General features: G+C 43.6%; 1 protein-coding gene across 1 annotated transcript in view; it reads right to left on the bottom strand.

The window, feature by feature from the left end:
• Window positions 1-1,289: 1,289 nt before the first annotated feature.
• Window positions 1,290-20,582, bottom strand: part of SYAP1 (synapse associated protein 1) — a 28,216-nt gene continuing 8,923 nt past the window's right edge. Inside the window, exons 4-9 of the mRNA XM_068532811.1 lie at window positions 17,616-17,689; window positions 10,083-10,222; window positions 6,345-6,493; window positions 4,942-5,000; window positions 4,350-4,497; window positions 1,290-2,226 (exon numbers count right to left, since the gene is read on the bottom strand). Of these exons, the coding sequence (XP_068388912.1) occupies window positions 2,099-2,226; window positions 4,350-4,497; window positions 4,942-5,000; window positions 6,345-6,493; window positions 10,083-10,222; window positions 17,616-17,689 (698 nt within the window). The 3' untranslated portion in view covers window positions 1,290-2,098. The remainder of the gene's footprint in view (window positions 2,227-4,349; window positions 4,498-4,941; window positions 5,001-6,344; window positions 6,494-10,082; window positions 10,223-17,615; window positions 17,690-20,582) is intronic.

The following is a 20,582-nucleotide window of genomic DNA, read 5'->3' as shown; positions in this document are numbered from 1 at the left end:
GACCCTGCATGTCTAAGCCCTTAATTCTTTTCCCCTTTATGAAGCTCCCAGGGCAGGCAGAGGATGAGGGTTCCCGAGCTACACTCTGAGTAGTGAGGTATAATTTCCAGTGTGATGGACTATCTTCATATTTTAACGTTTCATGAAACTTGTGTTTTTATGCACAGTATATCTTGTTGGATGACCCCTAAGCAAGTAATAAATACTGAGAAATTTCCCACCAAACAAGGTTACAAATTATTTTGCCCTTTAAAAGAATAACACTTCACGGAGTTCCCTGATGGCCTAGTGGTTAGTATTCCAGGCTTTCACTGCTGTGGCCCTGGGTTCAGTCGCTGGTCAGGGAACTGAGATCCTGCAAGCCCCAAGGCATGGCCAAAAAAAGAAAAGAAAAAAAAAGAATAACACTTCAGATACCTGTAAAATTTACAAAAGCAGAACATATCACCACTGATGGATCCATAAAACTATAGCCTAAATGTATTTTTATGCTGTGTATAAAATCTTACTTTATCCTTTTATTTTCACAGGGCAATACACAATTAGGCAATGAGTATCATGTAAAACTGATAGCAACAACTTAACATATTTCTATTTTCATTTTAGGTTTTTATTTTATTTTTTAACATTCTCTGAAACCTTTCCTTTTTTTATATTTATTCAACACTTATCGTTAAGAATTTTAGTACATATACTAAGAGTCAAGTACTGTCACATTCTGATCTGCTTGCATCTAGGATTTTTAACTACTTAAAAACATTTAACATATTTCTTTCCCTCCAGCAAACTCTATCAAACTTTTCCCTTCAATAGGATTCTTTCAGAAGTTGCCAGACACCACCTCTGAGCTCTAACTCAGTAATCAGCAACTGCGGCACCACAAGTGGAAATCTCTTGATAATAGGGTCAGTGGTTTCATCGAATACAACACAAGTGATCCTAGCTGAGGAAGCCTGGCTTCTTCACAGGAGCATATCCCAAACTACAAACCTAAGCACCCAATTCTCTTGTTGACTATATCTTTGCCAGAGGACCATAGACTAATTTTTATGGGATCAAGAATATAAATAAGTACATGTTCCCTATAAGAACTGTCTTAATTCTACTCCCCTTTATGAAATAAAGGCTCTTTGAAAAATCCGAAAGGTTCGGGAAGCAAACGCCGTGTTCTGATGTTCAGCCATCTGTCCTTTTCAAGTAACCATGTTCTATGAACGGTCGTGCTGCTACAGCAGAATGCAGGCAGGATTGATCAATGAAGTTCCAAAAGTTGTATTCAGAGAACACAATTTTATAAAGACTGACAGTTTAATTAAGACAAAAAAAGCGAAAACATTCATATGTGGTGACGATTTAAACAACATGAGACTTTAAGGTGAACAGCCTTCTGACAGTCATCAACACTAAAAGGATGAAAGACCCTGCTTTCTACAAAAACCACGATGTGAAATTCAGGAAAACATTATTAAATGTGGCATAGTTTAAAAAAGAAAAAGGCCCCAAAGAAAAACAAATATATTTTTTTTGAGAAAGAAACAGTATTTCTCAATGTCAAACTGAGTGATGTTTATATCATTATAATCAACATAATTATTTTATCTTTTGGCTTCCAGATGGAATTTTAGAAAATACTTGCAAGAAAATAGTTCTGAAAGTGCTTCCTCTTAAGTTCTTTGGTACCATTTGGTCATTTTGATAGTTATCAATCCATTAAGTAGGTACTTTAACACATATGTATCAACAAAAATGCAACAAGAAGTACAAATGTTTAGAAAACCACAATTGAAGAATATATTGTATTTTTGACCTCACGGAAAACAGAACTGTAAAATTTTACTTGTGTTTCTGTGACAAAGATGTCTGTACTGACTACAAGAACATCTCTAACTAGATGTAAAGAAATGTTACATAAAACATCCCTTTTTATTAGAATAACTGTCCTATGTACTTTTTCTTAAGTAGAAGAGGCAAGTTTCAGCTTGAAAAAAGGATAATTTTGAATTTCATAAAGTCATACGCTTTTGTGCCTTCTGATTCAGCGAGTGCCAGCATCTAGAATGTCAGTTGCAGAACGTTAAGGATTATTCTTTTATTTCAGCTAATTTTCTTCCTGCAGCATTTTCTCTATCTCCTTATCCCAGTTTTCATCTCGTTTCTCTGATTCTGTCACCACTTCGTATTCTTGAAGTTCCTGTTGTAGTTCCTTCTCCCAATCTGCAGAATCCTCTAAAAGAAACAAATGAGAAAAAAAAAAAAAAAGGTTCTGAATTTTTAATGCCGGTCTTAACAATGCAGTCCACTATAATTACCTGTGTAAGTCCTACCACGGAAATATTTACCGTGTCAGGCTTCAGCACTGTGTGCGCTCAGAAAAACTGAACAGATTTTTAACTAATATGATTAGAAAGATAAACTTATTAAATGTAGAAGCAAAGGTATCAGATGTTGTCAGTAAATTTTGCATGTTATTTTTCTTTACCTAGGCCTCTAATTTTCCTTCTATTTAAATGGATAATTGATAATTAATATTTGGTCGCAAATTAATTTTTACCACTACCAATGATGATGATGGTAGCAAAAACAGCTAACATTTCTCGAGCACTCACTCAGCCAGGCCTAGGGCTAAGTGCTCTCTACATATCACTCTTTTCATCCTTAGAACAATACGTGGACCACAGATACAGTTATACACATTTGACAGATGGGGAAATGGAGGCTTATAGGTTAAGTGACTTGCCCAAGGTCACACAGCTTGACAGTGACAGACATACGGATGGAACCACATCTGCAGGGCTCCACAGTCTGTGCTTAGTGGTCTCCCACGAGTGGCAAAAGACACCAGGACCTGAAGTCAGGCAGTCTCTCGCCAAAGCCTGGCCCCCCATGTGGGCTCTACCTGAGCTCTCACACTGGTGAGATTTAGAGCTGCAACTTGCCACTTGGACGCTCAATATACGTGTGTATGCAAATACATATGTATATAGGATAAGGCATCTGCTATGTTGTGTTATAAAACAGCCAGAAAACAAACCAGCTATTTAAAAAGTAAAAGCTAAAATTCATTTTCATCTTTTAAAAATAAACCTTAAACTTAGTACCTATAGAGAAAAGAAAAACCAAATGTTTTCAATTTTTTTATAGCAGTGACCATGTTGCGTAGCAAAACACTGATTTCACGAATATTAGGTGCCTACTGGGTGCTAAGCTCTACGTTAGGTGCTGTAGGGGATAAAAAGACAAGGTGTACCTGCCCTTGAGGAACTTACAATTTAGCTGGGGGGCCAAGACAACTAACATATGAAAGAATATTAAGTGGTCCAAATTATAAGTAGGGCAGGGATTCAAAGAAAGAATAGCTTGCCCAGAATGGCCAGCCAATGCCACGCGAATCCTGACCAGGCTTCCTTTCCAGTCTCCGTGGGCTCCCTGCTACTAGTTGTCACCAACAAGAAGGGAAGCAGGGCACAGTCTGCTCGAGCTACTACCTGCTGCACGTGGGGCGCATGCCCGCCTTCCTTCCGCGGTGGCCAGCAGCCATCGTATCAGAAAATAGATGGGGTACGAGGGGTCTGGGGCCCAGATTTTCACTTCCCCACTCGCTTCTCTTTCCCCCACCAGCCGCTTTCCCCAGCAGCTCTCTCCTGCAGAGTCCCTCTGCAGTGTGCAGCGTGCATGTGGGCAGGCGGTTCACCTCTGGGAGGTCAGCTTTCTCACCAGTGCTTTCTGCACAACAGTGGGAACAGCTGGCTTCCGCGATGGTAAGTCTCTGAAGGCTTCATGAATGATGATTAACCCAAGCCTTTGCTTGTCATCTAGTAGAAAGCCAGTAATTTGTCCTGATGTGCCAAAGAACGCAGCCCCATCACTTGCACTTTTTTTCTAAATTACCTTAGTTTTTAAGCTAATTTGGTTTTTTAAAGGCAGCCTACTCCTTCCCAGAAGCGATGTGCTAGCGGCACACAGCAGCTGGGAAAAGAGTCTTCTACCTACAGTATAAGCCCCAGCAGGACGCAGCTTTGAAAGCAGAAGGCCGGAGGGCAGCATCTCCACGTGAAGGGGTGCGCTTGCTTTCTTGCCCGCTCCTGGCCATGTGTCCTCAGGGCTGAGATGCCTTGGAAGACTCACTTAACCTCTCTGGGTCTGTTTCTCCTTTCTATGCCTCTGTGCTTAGAAGGGCAGAGGGACAGGAGATGAGGTCATGTGTGCTAGAATCCACCTTCTAGTGGGGAACAGAGAAGCGGTTTTGATGCAAGTTACGACACAGTTTTGTGTATCTGCTCCAGAATAACAATTTTCTACGGTCAGCTTCGGCACTGGGGACAAGGACAGTGATGCTGTTGGCTTTGTACCTTCCAGTGCGACTGTCTCCTCCTCTTTTTTGTCCAGCACCAGCTGCTCCATTTCCTTCCTCAGATCCTCCTGATCGAAGTTACAGGAATCAAAGGCGTCACTGACAAACTCAGAAACACCCGGGCTGGTAGAAATCTCCTCTTCATCCTGAAATGCAACAAATGAGCTCTGGAAGTGGTTTTTGAAGCGACATATAGAGACTAGAGCTCGTGTTTACGGTCATCTCACAATTTAATGCAGCCTCATTCCCTTCCTCTGCTAGTCGGATGGTCGCTGCTCTCCACCTCCTAACCCGCACACTGGCTCAGTAGCCACACAAGCTACCACCTGAATCTCTACGCTCATTCATGGTCTGGATCACTCCAATCGTTCTGTCCCATCCCCGACGAGCACATCTTGAACTGCTGATGCCAGGGAATCGTCTCATGTCTCAGCTGTAGGTCCTTAACTCTTCAAGTACCGGACCCCTCTTCTTCAGAACAGATAAGACCCATATTCATAAGTAGTTTTGAAATGGTATCTGAGATAGTCAACACAGAGTTACTTCATTTCCAGACATCAACTACTAGGTATAATGTAAAACTGTATTACCTCTTGAGTTTTAAGTTGAGGTTTGATTACAACAGGTGGTGTTTTGGGCCGTACTGCCTCTAAGAAGTGAGAATAAAAGAGACAAGAATTGCTTGATTCAATTCTGAATACATATTATAATAACAACTAAATTATCCACAAGCATGATCATACTAAATAATTTACAGAAATTAGCTTTTAATGTTATGCTTTCCGTTTTTCTGCAGTAAGAACTACCCAGATGAAACCATCTCAGCCTCTTTCTTTTGGGGATCTTTTTAATATATATCATCATATTCAATACCCCTTATGTAAGATTTCCAGCAGGAAATAAATTTTGACTTCAGTGTTAGCAAAATGCATTGAAGAACAGTTCTGCTCTTTCTTTTAGGATAATGAGAATGAAGTTATTTATCAAGTTTTCCTTTTCTCACAAAGTAAAATGTAACGCTCAGGCACAGTAGCTCCTCTTTCTCACAGGCTGCATTTTCTATCTTCTCAACCTTACCACACATACAGTCTTTACTGAATCCTGTCTTAAGCCCATCTTGATACATGGGCAGTATTGGGTAAAATGGCATTTTCCAATAAAAGTAATAAAGAAGGAATACTAAAGAATGAGAGACAACTGGGATTCATATTAACTTCTATATGCAAAATGCCAAATGGTACTGTGTAGAGCAGATTCATTACATTCCTCTGACCCTAAATGCAGTGTCAGGTACCTTCCTAGTGGTCCGTACAACCTGTGCCTTAGGACACAATGTTTCGTGTAATCATGTAAAATTCCATGAACGGATAAGTCTCCATTTATAACGGGTACCTATACACAGCAGGTGTTCATTAAACATTAAAAATGTGACACAAAATACATATCTTATTTCAATTGTTATTATAGGTATTAAATCACTGCCGCTATTATAAACCACTTTCCCCAGAAACCAGGGGTAAAGCTGTCAGAATAAGGAAGAGTCACATGTGTAACTGACCGGCATCTAGCTCCAGGCTGGATATCTTAGCTCCGTTCTACAGACGGGAGCACTGCGGAAATGAGCAGGCTGAATGGAAGACTGAGAAGCGAAGAAGAGCAGGGAACTGAGTCAGCAGAGAACAGAAGGTATAAAAAGCTCAAGGAAAGAGATGGGAAGACGACCGGTGACGGAGGGAGAAATAAAAAACCCGAAGAACGAGAAAAAGACAGCAAAGTGAAAGAAAGCTGGGGGAAGACAGTGAGCAGGGTCAGAGAGAGGGCAACAAGGGAAGAATGAGCATTTTATCTGGAAAGAAAAGAACTTTCCCTAAGATGACGATGACATTTCTGGTATATACACGATGACAAGCTCATGAGAGTCTCTAAATGAAGAATATTTTAAAAGTAACTCCTTTGTTTTTTTCCCGCAGAGTGACATCTTCTCTGAATATACCTGTCAGTGGCAACTCATCCTCTCTGCCGTGGCTCTTCTCCTCCTTCCCGGTAGCCTGCTGCTGGGCCGCCAGAGCCGTGAGCTGGGCTGACTGCTTAATCAGGGAGACGCGGTAAAAGTAGTTCCTCCAAAACACTTCTTCCTTCACACTTTCAAAGACAAACAACAACGCGTTTGAGAAGGCATGCATAAAGTGTGTGCAGGGTTTAGCTGTTGCAGTGGAGATGGGAATAGATGACTTTTAGGGACATTTTCGAATCTGAATGAGGCTCAAACGAAATTCTCATTTGCTTTTGAATTGAAAGCTGAATAACAGGATAAAGAGAATAGCTATCTTCTCCACAGCAGCAAAAGACAAGTTTATAGAACACCAACGAAACCTCAGTGTTTCTTGGTATTTTAATACCAACACTGCCCTCAGCAGAAGAAAACAGGGTACTGCTGTCAAAGCACCATGAGCAACCTGGGAGACGGAAGCAGAGCCAGGGCTCCAACTGTTTGCTGTTTACCGAAGGATTAAACGCTTTCAAGCAGTGAGAATAAAGTATTGTGGGTGTTGCTCCTCATGAGAGGAAATGTTTGGTAGCTTGCAAATAACTAGCAATCAGTAACAGTTAGCAATGAGGTGGAAGATGGTTGATAAAAAAAAGACTGAAGTGCAGTTCAACCTGAGAACTCTCAGTGGTTCTCAAACTTGGCTGCACATTAGAGGCACCTGGGGTGGGGCGTTGGTGCCCAAGAGGGGTAAGGTAAGTATCCATACGGGGGTGGCCTGGAATGGAGAGTGAGAGCCTGAGCAGAGAGAGGAGGGTGTCTAAGCTCGGGGGTGGGTGGTGGTGAAAAAGGAAGATTGGTCACTCGCAAGGGGATTGATTGCTTAAGTAAAAATATTAAGGATAGTGGAAACCAGGTTTCTCACCATCAGAAAAGGGAGTTACAATCATGGAAAGGGAAAACTCTAGAATGATCCCTGTTGTGAAGTATCACTGTGAACACACGGCTTTCATTTGAGAGAGATGCAAACAAGTCCATGTGTGTGTATATGAGCACACTAGCTCTGTCCACTCAGTGGGCCAAGGAGTAGTGACACCCCAATAACCATGAGCATGCCTAATGCTTAGACCTTGGTTTCTAAACACCACTTTCCACTTAAAGGAACCAGAACTCCTTGGATAAATGGCCAATTCTAGGGTTACAGCAGGGGAAGAACAAGGTGAGCCTGGAGGACTATCTCATGCCAGAAAGCAAGTGCTCAAAAAATGATAGGGAGACTTCCCTGGTGGCGCAGTGGTTAAGAATCCGCCTGCCAATGCAGGAGACATGGGTTCAAGCCCTGGTCTAGGAAGATTCCACATGCCGCGGAGCAACTAAGCCTGTGCGCCACAACTACTGAGCCTGCGCTCTAGAGCCCACGAGCCACAGCTACTGAGCCCACGTGCCACAGCTACTGAAGCCCGTGCACCTAGAGCCCGTGCTCTGCAACAAGAGAAGCCACCGCAATGAGAAGCCTGCACACTGCAACGAAGAGTAGCCCCCGCTCGCTGCAACTGGAGAAAAGCCCACACGCAGCAACGAAGACCCAACACAGCCAAAAATAAATAAATAAATAAATAAATAGATAAATAGATAAATAAATAAATTAATTAAAAAAAAAAAAAGAATCCGCCTGCCAATGCAGGGGACGTGGGTTCAAGCCCTGGTCCTGGAAGATCCCACATGCCGTGGAGCAACTAAGCCCGCGAGCCACAACTACTGAGCCCACGCACCACAACTACTGAAGCCTGCACGCCTAGAGCCCGAGCTCCGCAATGAGAAGCCACTGCCATGAGAAGCCTGCGCACCGCAACAAAGAGTAGCCCCCGCTCGCCACAACTAGAGAAAGCCCGTACGCAGCAACGAAGACCCAATGCAGCCAAAAATAAATAAATAAAATAAATAAATTTAAAAAAAGAAAAAAGAAAAAATGTCCCAAATGATAAAGGTTGTACTTCTGTATGTCAGGAAGGAAAAGTCCAGAAGTCTCATATTTGTATGTGATGGCTCATTTTTGTTTTGTTTTAATATGGAAATTTCAACAAAACAAAAGTAGAGAGACTAGAACAATGAACCCTCATGTACCTGTGACCTAACTTCAACACTTACCAGCATTCTGCCAACCACGTTTCAAAATCTATGCCCCTCTCCCCTGCATAAATGCTTTTCTTTGGGTGGGGTTGGAATATTTTAAGGCAATGCCAGGCATCATGTCCTTTCATCCATAAATACTTCAGTAAATATTCCTAACAGATAAAGACTCATAAAAAATAACCCTAATTTCTAAATCTTCCCTAACAGAATAAGCAGTAGGAAACTGGAATTATATTACTCAATGGGCAGTTTTCGTAGCTGGTGACAAAACAAAAATACTGTTTGTCAAATATCAATTCTCCAAAGCTTAAAAGAAATCTAAAATTACTGTCAGCAGCGAGAGGGAGTGCAGAATTGGCAATAACCAAAACTACACGCCTGCCACGAGCACCCCAGGCCACACGTCTGAGCGCCTCAGGGCCTCTGGACAGTCCTGAGAAGCCGGCAGAGAGCCCAACGTGTGGCTCGGGGTGATTCGAATGGTCTTTGAGTTGCGGGAGCGCATCTGACCCCAGAGCTTTGCCACTCTTCTCTCAAAGGCAGCCCATGGGGGCAGGAGGCACCGGGCGGCTCTGAAGGCTGGTGCCGAGGCCCCAAGGAGCGGTGAGACAGCCAGGGACTGAACTGCACAGCAGAGACCAGGAGCCCAGGGCTCTGCACTCAGGGACAGTCGGTATAGCTGAGAACGGGGGCACATGGCTGTACTGAAGCCACAGGGCTCAGGCTCTCCCCGTTGTTTGGCCTACAGCCAGGCTGGAGGCCGAGGAGTCCTCTGGGGGAAGCCACCCGGCCCAGGTCTACTGAGCCGCCCTGCCCAAATGGCCCTGGGGAGCACACAGTCCCAAAGGATGGGTAAGAAAAGCCTGCAGCATGAACCACAGAGCCCAAATCCAAGATGCAGGGAAAGAGCATAGCGGAAAGGGTATCTCAAGAAAGCCAGACTTCATGTCCTCAGAGAACAGTAAGATACTGCATCATAAGACAAGAAGAGAGTCATAAAACAGGAACAGTCACGGAACACCAAAGACCGCTGACTTTAAAAATGGGGCAGATTCAAAAGAAGGCACTGGAATTAGAAAAGGTGAGGAAGAACCCATGGTGGCAGAGGGGAAGGGAGGTGGCCTCTGCTGATGGCCATGTCACAGAAGTCAGGATGCATGTGCTGGAGCTTAATGGACAAGCAGAGATCTGCAGAGGGGAGAAGCCTCGGGTGGGAAGCAGAACAAGACTGCTGCTGCCAGAGAGCAGAGACTGAGTGGAGAAAAGGCAGTGGCCAGGTCCTGATGGGCCTCGGGAGACCTTAATTTTATTCAGGAGGGCATGGGCACTTCTGCTGTTTTTATAGGAAAATTCGTTCTACCTTCTAACTGGGGATAAAAGAGCACATATCATCTGGACCCCAAAATTCCTGAAAAGTCCACCCTGAGTTTTGATTCTATGGCACCCTATGTGGGGCGTGGGGGTTGGGAGGGTGCTGCTGAAGGGCCGCAGAGCCCCTTTTCACAAAGAGCGTCTGAGAGCATCCTGGCCCCCATCCCATGCTTCTTCCCCGATACCCGCTACATGACCAGGGCCATACATGCCACTCCAGCTCGAGAGCCCACTGCTTACAGTTTAGGAACAAGGGCAAATCTCATCCTGCTCAGGAGCTCGTCCTCTTGGAGCATGACCAGGGCGACAGGGTACATCTGATCAAAGTCAAAGTTAAACTGCACGCCGGCTGGAGGGTCACGAAGGAAGTTCCTCTTGTCCTTTCATAAAAAGAGGAAAAACATAGGGAAAACCATAGACTGCAATTAATAAGTAATAACACATCACTGATCTGACACACCGAATTCTCCTAAATGCTTCAGCCGCAAAGTACACTGAGCTGTCATTAACCTGCCTGCCTTAGAGAGAGTGGAGAATGACCAATCCTTTCACATATTCTTTAACGGTTTCAACTGGAGAGAGCATCATGGGAGGCCTACAGCCAGGCCGGAGGCTGAGGAGTCCTCTGGGGGAAGCCACCCGGCCCACGGCTACTGAGCCGCCCTGCCCAAACGGCCCTTTGGGCAGGGTGGCAAGTGTTCAGCCAAGGTTCGGCAAGTGAACCAACAATGAGCCTTTCCCCTGCCTGGCCATGATCTGTAGAGAAGCGGCACTGTGTCTTTCTCAGTCACCATTGCATTCCCAGGGCATTTCTTGCCAATCAGACAAGAAAAAGAAACGAAAGGAATCCAAATTGGAAAGGAAGAAGTAAAACTGTCACTGTTGGCAGATGACATGATACTATACATAGAAAATCCTAAAGATGCCACCAAAAAACTACTAGAGCTCATCAATGAATCTGGTAAAGTTGCAGGATACAAAATTAATATACAGAAATCTGTTGCATTTCTATACACTAACAATGAAATATCAGAAGGAGAAATTAAGAAAACAATCCCATTTACCATCACATCAAAATGAAATAAATACCTAGGAACAAATCTAATAACTAAGGAGGTAAAAGACCTGTACCTGGAAAACTATAAGACAATGATGAAAGAAACTGAAAACAACACAGATGGAAAGATATACCATGTTCATGGATTAGAAGAATTAATATTGTTAAAATAACCATACTACCCAAGGCAATCTACAGATTTAATTCAATCCCTATCAAAATACCAATGGCATTTTCTGCACAACTAGGACAAATAATTCTAAAATTTGTACAGAAACACAAAAGACCCTAAATAGCCAAAGCAATCTTGAGAAAGAAGAACAGAGCTGGCTCATGCTCCCTGACTTTAGACTATATTACAAAGCTACAGTCATCAAAACAGTATGGTATTGGTACAAAAACAGACATATAGATCAATGGAACAGAATAGAGAACCCAGAAATAAACCCATGCACTTATGGTCAATTAATCTATGACAAAGGAGGCAAGAATATACAATGGGAAAAGACAGTCTCTTCAATAAATGGTGCCGGGGGGACTTCCCTGGTGGCGCAGTGGTTAAGAATCCACCTGCCAATGCAGGGGACATGGGTTCGAGCCCTGGTCCGGGAAGATCCCACATTCCATGGAGCAACTAAGCCCATGTGCCCCAACTACTGAGCCTGAGCTCTAGAGCCCACGAGGCACAACTACTGAGTCCGTGTGCCGCAACTGCTGAGGCCCGCGCGCCTAGAGCCCGTGCTCCGCAAGAAAAAGAAGCCACCGCAGTGAGAGGCTTGTGCACCGCAACGAAGACTGGCCCCTGCTCACCACAACTAGAGAGAGCCTGCGCACAGCAATGAAGACCCAACGCAGCCAAAAATCAATCAATCAATAAATGGTGCTAGGAAAAATGGACAGCTACATGTAAAAGAATGAAATTAGAACATTTTCTCATACCATATACAACAATAAACTCAAAATGGATTAAAGACATAATGTAAGACCATTAAACCCTAAAACTCCTAGAAGAGAACACAGGCAGAACAGTCTTTCACATAAACTATAGCAATATTTTTGGATCTGTCTCCTAAGGCAAAGGAAACAGAAGCAAAAATAAACAAATGGGACCTAATTAAACTTAAAAGCTTTTGCACAGCAAAGAAAACCATTCACAAAATGAAAAGACAACCTACTGAATGGGAGAAAATATTTGCAATATATTAAAAAATGGGCAGGAGAACTGAATAGACATTTTTCCAAAGAAGACATAGAGATGGCCAACAGGCACATGAAAAGATGCTCATTATCGCTAATCATCAGAGAAATGCAAATCAAAATCACAATGAGATGTCAACTCACACCTGTCAGAATAGCTTTCATCAAAATGACCACAAATAACGTTGGAAAGGATATGGAAAAAAGGGAACCCTCTTACACTGTTGATGGGAATGTAAATTGGTGCAGCCACTGTGGAAAACAGTATGGAGGTTTCTCAAAAAACTAAAAATAGAGCTACTATTTTTGGCCACGTTGGGTCTTCGTTGCTGCAGGCGGGCTTTCTCTAGTTGCGGTGAGCGGGGGCTACTCTTTGTTGCAGCGCACGGGCTTCTCCTTGTGGTGGCTTCTCTTGTTGTGGAGCACGGGCTCTAGGCGCCCAGGCTCAGTAGTTGTGGCTCGCGGGCTCCAGAGCGCAGGCTCAGTAGTTGTGGTGCACAGGCTTAGTTGCTCCACGGCATGTGGGATATTCCCGGACCAGGGCTCAAACCTGTGTCCCCTGCCTTGGCAGGCGGATTCTTAACCACTGTGCCACCAGGGAAGTCCCAAGTGAATTATTCTTCATGCTGCTGCACTCAGGCTTAGGTTAAGATACCTTAAACTAAGGGTTAGCGAATTCACAATCCATTAAGAGGCACAGTCAACACAGTAACAAAATAAAATGCGTCATACAAACATTTTATCATTAATATATTAAAACTGGAGTCTCATTAAAAAGAAATCCAGGAATTCCCTGGCAGTCCAGTGGTTAGGACTCGGTGCTTTCACTGCGGGGGCCTGAGTTCAATCCCTGGCTGGGGAACTAAGATCCCACAAGCTGTGCAGTGTGGCCAGAAGAAAAAAAAAAAAAAAAAAGAAATCCAACCCAAGACTGTGTTAGAGAAAACATGCCCATCACAGAAGACCCTCGTATGGCCCATGACTGCATGGTCAGTACATAATGTGGACATTCTGACTGGGCAGCACTGTGAATCTCCAGCGCGCCAGTACCTACTATGCCCAACCTGGAAGAGCTCTGACAGAGTCCATGTTTCTCTTGGACCAGTTCTCTTCAGTTAGTCAAGAAGTAAACAAAATGAAAGATCCAAGGGCAAACAAAGCTTTCCTGGATTAGGCAAATTTCCTAGGGAATGAGGATGGTTTTGAACTCCTCTGAGATGGAGCAGGACTCACACTGATTAACATATAAAGGAATGTCTCCAAACCACCCCCTTTCCCACAGACTGAGCATAACCAAGGCAAAAGGCTGTTGTTTTGGACCACTCAAACAATTAAGACTGATTGTTGCTATTGGATTTTTTTTTTCTTAAACACCTTTTTTGTTTGTAAATATGATACACATCCATTTTTTGAAAATTCAAAACACCAAAGAAAAACATAGTCAAAAATCCCAACACCCACAGACAACCGTAGTAAGATAGTTCCTCAAACACCCTCCCGGATGCGTGTCTCTCTGCAAACATGCACGTGTCTGTGTGAATACAACTTGATGTAAATAGGAAAATACTTGCAGCCTGTGGATCATCTGTTTTTCCTTTCCTCTCAGAGTCGTGAACATCTTTCCATCTCCAATGTAGCTGTGTCTACCCTGAATGAGCCATAATTTACTTAACCAGGCCCACTTCAGTAGTCATTTAGATTGGTTCTAATCTTTCCTTATAGAGAACCGTGCAAGTAACATCACTTTACAAACAATTTTTATTCCCTTCTAAAGTGATCTTTTTAGACTAAATTCCTGGAAGTGGGATTTCTAATCCAAGAGTATGATTATTTTGACACAGATTGCCTAAACTCTCCTCCAGAAGATGGTAGCAGTTTATACTGCTACTAATAGCGTCAGTTTCATCTCATTTTGCTCATATTGGATTTTAACAATATTTTTGGTTTCTGATAATTCCTACATTAATAAGGCAAGAACAATTCTGAGCCTAAATGGATTTTATTTTATTATTATTATTTTTTGGCTGCGCCACACAGCTTGTGGGATCTTAGTTCCCCAACCAGAGATCAAACCCGGGCCCTCGGCAGTGAAAGCATGGAGTCCTAACCACTGGACCGCCAGGGAATTCCCCCTCAATGGATTTTAGTTATTTTACCTTCCAAAATAAACATTTCAAAGCCTGAAGTTGTCCCAATCATGTTTCACCTGGGTTTCTACACCGGCCTCCTAATGGGCACCTGTCTCCAGTCCCACTTCTCCCGCCTCAAGAAAAACATATTTTACCTATGACTACAATCCTTCAATGACTCCTTGCTGCCTTTAAGATAAAACCTAAACTTATCAGAATGGTATGATAAGGTCCTCATGACCTCTGCCTATCTACTTCTTCACCTGCATCCTACAGTCCGGTCAGACACAAATGCTCGCGGTACGCCCACCTTAATGCCAAGCCCGGCCTCACGTCCCCCAAGCATCCACACACTCTCCTAAGACTCAACTCAGCTCCAGTGTCGCCACTTCTGGGAAGCTTCCTTGGGATCATCCTTTTCCCGCTCCACAATAAATGAGATGCTCCTCTCGCTGCATGTCCTTAGCGTCCTGTATTACATTCCTCATTCCAGGGAATAATCCTGTATGTGCGTTCATCGAGCAGCTCTCTAGCAAGCCTACGGGCTCCTGCAGCAGGGTGGATCTCATTTATCTCAAGTCCTAGGAGAAGGCTTGGCCTAGAGTAGTTACTAAGTTCGGTCTGCTGAATTGAGTTCTCACAAGTCTCTAATGACAAATGTACTATCAACTTCTTTTCATGTATTACGTGGCCCTATGTGGCCCTCCAATATAAAGAGCTTAAAGGGTTACTCTGCTACACACTCTGAAGTGTCCCCAACTAGTGCCTGGTAAGTTAGAGAATGTCAGGCAACTCCGGCAGAGTCTGCTAACCGTCTCCCAGTATCCATTTCTACCTTCCTTTCTTTCAGGATCACCACTCCGAGTTCCAGCTGGGCATGTGGCCACACAGCCAGAGACCGGATTTCCAGGCTCCCTGGAGTACAGGGGTGGCTGGTGTCTAAGCTGCCAAAGGGGTGCGTGCCTGAGTGATAAGTGCAGTTTGCGGGTCTCGTCCTTCAGGTGGTCTGGTACAGCCACCTCTTTCCCAGTTCCCACAGGCTGGAACACAGTCATGCACACCGTGTCCTAGGGGCTGCTTGGGAGTAAGACAAGAACTTAGGCCTCTAAGTGACTTCGTTGGGCAAAGCACACCTACTGAGACCACCTACCTCTGGACTGACTGTGAAGGGGAAGGAGGGAGGGAGGGAGAGAAACTCACAGCTCATTTAACCTACTGTGTTTTTAGATCTATTACAGCAATTGAATCTATTCCTTAACACATTCAGCAGCCACCATAAAGGATGGGTTGAAGACCGTTTCGAAGCCTCTGGGTCATGCCGAAATCTCGGAAGCTCTCTCGTAGGCGTGCCTGGGTGCAACGTTTATTGCATCATTTATTCAGCAGATGATCATTTGGCACCTGCTATGCTCCGGGCTCCACGCCACCTGCTCAGCAGGGCAAAGCACAGATGGAGTCCCTGCCTTCACGGCACTTACATTCCAGCTGGGGGCGGTGGAGCGGGAAGAGAGACACAAGGGTTTAGACTGTCAGGGCTCTGAGCTGGTGTCACTGGGCGTGCAGGGCTGAAAGCGTGGTGAGGGAAGACCTCTAGGAGATGTCATCTGAGCTGAGATCTTGTGGAATGGTGCAGGGTGAGGTTCCAGGAAGAAGGGCCAGCAAACTCAAGGTACTAAAGCAGGACAAAGCTGGATCTAGTTGTACATCAGAAAGCAACAGTGGCTGGAGTGCTGGCAATCAGGCCAGTGGGGCACGAGGGAGCAGTGTGCAAAGCCAGGGGCCTTAGAAGCCAGCGGACGGAGTTTAGACCTTAGTCAACGAGAGATGAGACGCCACTAAAAGGGTCTGTGTAGGAGAGTGACACGCCACTAAAAGGGTCTGTGTAGGAGAGTGACACGAAGTGTGTTCACCATAAATGGACCCCTCTGGCTGCTGAGATGCACTTGTACTAGAAAGGGGCAAGGGTGGGACAACAGTCGGGATGGGATGCCTCGGGCAGAAGACGACAGCACCAGGAGCATGGTGATAGCAGTGAAGTGGACTAACGCTATGTCTGAACACAGCACTGTCAGGATGGCGGGGGAGGCAGGACTCAAGAAAGACTCCTCTAGAAAAAAGTGGTGGACAACTGGAGTCTTTTATTCTGACATGTAGAGGATGAGGAGAGGGACAGGTATGGGGGACAGAGGAGTTATGGGGACTTGGTTGGTATCTGACATTTACCCTCAAATGACACCGATTCTCACTGTCAAAATTTCCTTCTGGGGATAAATAATCGGTGTGTGATGTCAGTGTCAAGTTTGGCTGTAACATGGTAAACAAAATACATGGTGACCACAATGAACCTGGAATTGGATGCTTAGGCCTTTAAGGATTTACTAATGGGAAGAAAAAAACCTTAAAGTGCCCTGGGGCACTGGAAGGGAGGAAAAGCCCAGCTCTACATTTGTTTGTTTTCTAGACCAAGGTTCCATTTCTGACTTCGGTTAAAAAAAAAAAGAAAAAAAAAAAGAGTGGGTTAAAAGTAAAGCTTGAAAACCACTGATATAGTAAAAAGCCTTATTCGCTGCGTCCCATGCCTGGTGGGGTGCTGGATGCTGAGGACAGAGATCAAAGTCAGCCTCTGCTGAGAGTTCACAGCCCAGTGGAGACACAGATAAGAACTGAGGGTCAGGGACTTCCCTGGCGGCCCAGTGCTTAAGACTCCGCACTCCCAATGCAGGGGGTGTGGGTTTGATCCCTGGTCAGGGAACTAAGATCCCACACGCCGGACGTCCACGAAAAATAAAAAAAGTGAGGGTCATATCTGAGAGTCTCGGTCCCCACACCTATACAGTGGTGGTAAAAGCCCCTACCCACCTCACAGACATACCACAAGGCTCAAAAGAGATAATGTGTGAGAAAGTGTTTCCTGAAACTATCAGGTGCTACACGATTGTTAGGTGGTATCACTCCGTTCCCTCTGAAGTCCTGAGAGAACATTTTGTGGCGCAGCATATGGAATTTTCTTTCTTTCAATTTCAGTTTCAGACAAATACATATAGTAGTTAAAGAGAAAATTTAGAATACAATCATTTCATTCAGAAGAATTAGAATGCTGTCTAGAAACTTCATGATTGCACATCTCAAAAGACTGTCTTAATAACATAAAAGAATCCTTTTAAGGCTGAAAGAATTATTTTGTGTAATAGGCTAGACTTTTCCAATAAGAGAAAACTACCTAAGAAAAAAGCAAATTTAAAGTCAGTGAAAAAAAATGATGAAAGCTGATGTGTACATTCCTAACATCTCAAAATATTTTTAAAATTGTATAGAAGAAAAACATTCTGCTAAGGATAAAGTCATGATAGGAAGGAAGTATTTCTATACAGGGTATCACAAGATACTTACAGCTGATAGGGCCAAGATTTGTTGTTGAATTGTTTCTTCATCATTACTATCAACCCATGGTGGTACTGCTACTTCTACAAGGTTTTTAATGGCAAAGAAGAAAAGAGAAAAAACAGGTTACAAGGGTTACACTGAGATCTGTGGATTGAAAGAATGAGAAAGCTTCCACATAACCATTTTAGCAATTTACTAATAAGTTCCAAATATGAACACTCATCACAATCTTCAGACTTGACGTATGAATCTTAGGCATGTATGCATTTGATAAAAAAATTCCTTAAATTATACAAGGGAAAAACTGGACAATGCCTTGACCAGGTGACCAAAATCAACATCACTAACGAGGGAGAGATGGCCACTGTGGGCCTCCAGATGCAGTATCCCGAGAAGGACACATCATCTATGTAGTATTCTGGCCAAGAATGAATAATCTGAATCTAATCATGAGGAAATATCAGACAAAGCCCAAATGAGAAATGGTCTATTTAAAAAAAGGAGGGGGGAGTATTCTTCAAAAACATTAATGTCATAAAAGATGAAGAAAGGCTGTGAAAATGTTCCAGATTATAGGCGGCTAAGAGACGTGACAAAAAGTGCAGTACTGTACCCAGGACTGGATGCTGTACTGAGGGGGAAAATGTATAAAGGACATTGCTGGGTCAAGTGACAAAATTAGACTATGAATATTATATCAATGTTAAATTTCCTAAAGCTGGTAACTGTACCATTGGTGTTTATGTACGAGAATATCCCTACTTCTTAGGAAATGCACACTGAATGCAACGGAAAAAAAAGACACAGAGTGAGACACAGAACGTAAATGATGAGGCAAATGGACTATGGCAATCTAGGAGGGTACACGGGTGATCTCTGTGCTACTTTTATTGTAATTTTTCTGTACATGGAAATTATTTCCAAATAAAAAGCCTTTCTAAAAAGTTACTGTACTTGATTCATGACAAAAGGTGATAAGGAGGTTGCAAGATAAGGGCTTACGAATTGAGAAAAGGGTTGTCAGGAGTGAAAGCAAATGAAGAAAGGAAAGGGCAAAATTGGAGGCAGTAAACAAAAGGGCTGGGATCAAATCCTCCATTAAGTCTTCAGAAGCAAAAAGCTGGGGATGCAAAGACGACTAACACCCAGCCTGCATCATCTGGGGCTCACAAGAAAGAGATGATTACAACTCAGCAGGATTATAATGCCAGACGACAAACAGCAGCCACCTGGAGAGGCGAGTCCCATGGAATTCAGTGTGTGTGTGCGTGTGTGTGTGGTGTGTGTGGTGTGTGTGCGTGTGTGTGTGTCTGAGCAGCTCTACTGTCTGAGCCGAGGGCATGGCTAAGGCTGTGGAGCTCGGTGGTCAGCACAGAAGACAGCAAATGCAGAGGGTCCTCATATTTTTGCAGAAATAGTGCCTTTTACTATTATTCTTCAAAAGTCAAATGGAAGACACATCCTACTGGGTACCAACTGATAGAAAAGTTATCTGCATGCATGGATGGATGGATGGATGGACGGACACATGGACAGGCATCTGGTTCATTCTTTGGCTCATCCTAAACAAGCAAATGGTGGCAATTATAATCCAAATTCTGTTAATTATAAGGTAAAATTAACATATTCTCATACTTTTTAAAAAGTTAGGGTAAAGCCCCTTCAAAACTTTTTTCTTACACTGTTTAGCATTTTGGTCTCCATTTTCAGTCTATTCACCTTGGGCAGCCTCTGCTCGTGCCACTTACCCTAGAATAATGAGGTCCTCCCAAGGCCCAAGCTACTGGTATGGATGAGACACCCCCCATCTCCCTGTTCCTCTAAGATGGTTCTTTTTAGGGTGACCAATAACCTCCTGCTTGTCCAATCCCATGGATGTTTCTTAGTTCTTTTCTCCCTAGGCCACTTTCCTTATCTGGAAAATGGAAATAATAGGAAGTACTTCAGAGAGTTACTGTGACCGTTAAGGGAAGAGATGCACGTGCCCTTCCTCATGGTCACTGTAAATGGAACTCACCTGACCTTGCTCTTCTTGAAATTCTTCCCTCTCTGTGCTTTCATTGCTTCTCTCTCCTAGCTGTTCTCTCTCTCAAGTAAATGGGCACTAGTTTTAACGGCAGACGTGTTTCATCACTTACTAGCTGAGCAACCTTCAGCAAATTACTTAACCTTGCTGATCCTTCCTTTTATTAAAGGAGATGTTGTATATAAAGTGCCCAGCAGCCTCTCAGAAACTGCCGACTCCTTCCATTCTTCTGCGTCCCCTCAACACTGGAGATCTCTACTCAGCACTGTTCACGCTTGACGCGCTCTTCACTGAGGAGCTCACCTACTCTCATGGTTTTTACATGACTTGACTAACGATCTGCATCAGCAGACAGAATTCTCCTCCATGCTTCAAACAGGACTGAACTGCTGCTGAACCCCGTTCCATTAATTTAAAGCAGTGCTGACCAACAGAACTTTCTGCAGTGATGGAAATGCTCTATATCTGCACTGTCCAACATGGGAGCCACTAGCCCTATGTAGTGATCAGGCACTTAAAATGTGGCTAGTGTGACTGAGGAATGGATTTTCCCCATATGCCACCTTTGTTCCCTTCCTTGACTTTGTACATGTTCCTCTCCCCAGATGTCTAATAAGCACCTCAAGCAATTCCATTCCTGGGTATATATCTGAAAAAAACAAAAACACTCATTCAAAAAGATACATGCACCCTTATATTCATTGCAGCACTATTTACAATAGCCAAGACATGGAAGCAACCTAAATGTCCATCAACAGATGAATGGATAAAGAAGATGTGGTGTATATATATATACTCATATATGTGTGTACACACACACACACACACACACACACAGGAATACTACTCAGCCATTAAAAATGAAATTTTGCATTTGCAGCAACCTGGATGGACCTGGAGGGCATTATGCTAAGTGAAATAAGTCAGACAGAGAAAGACAAATACTG

The sequence above is a fragment of the Eschrichtius robustus genome, chromosome X (genome assembly GCF_028021215.1).
Source record: "Eschrichtius robustus isolate mEscRob2 chromosome X, mEscRob2.pri, whole genome shotgun sequence".
Taxonomy (NCBI): domain Eukaryota; kingdom Metazoa; phylum Chordata; class Mammalia; order Artiodactyla; family Eschrichtiidae; genus Eschrichtius; species Eschrichtius robustus.
The sequence above is the reverse complement of the archived record's forward strand: the minus strand, read 5'-3'. Positions and strand labels throughout refer to the sequence as shown.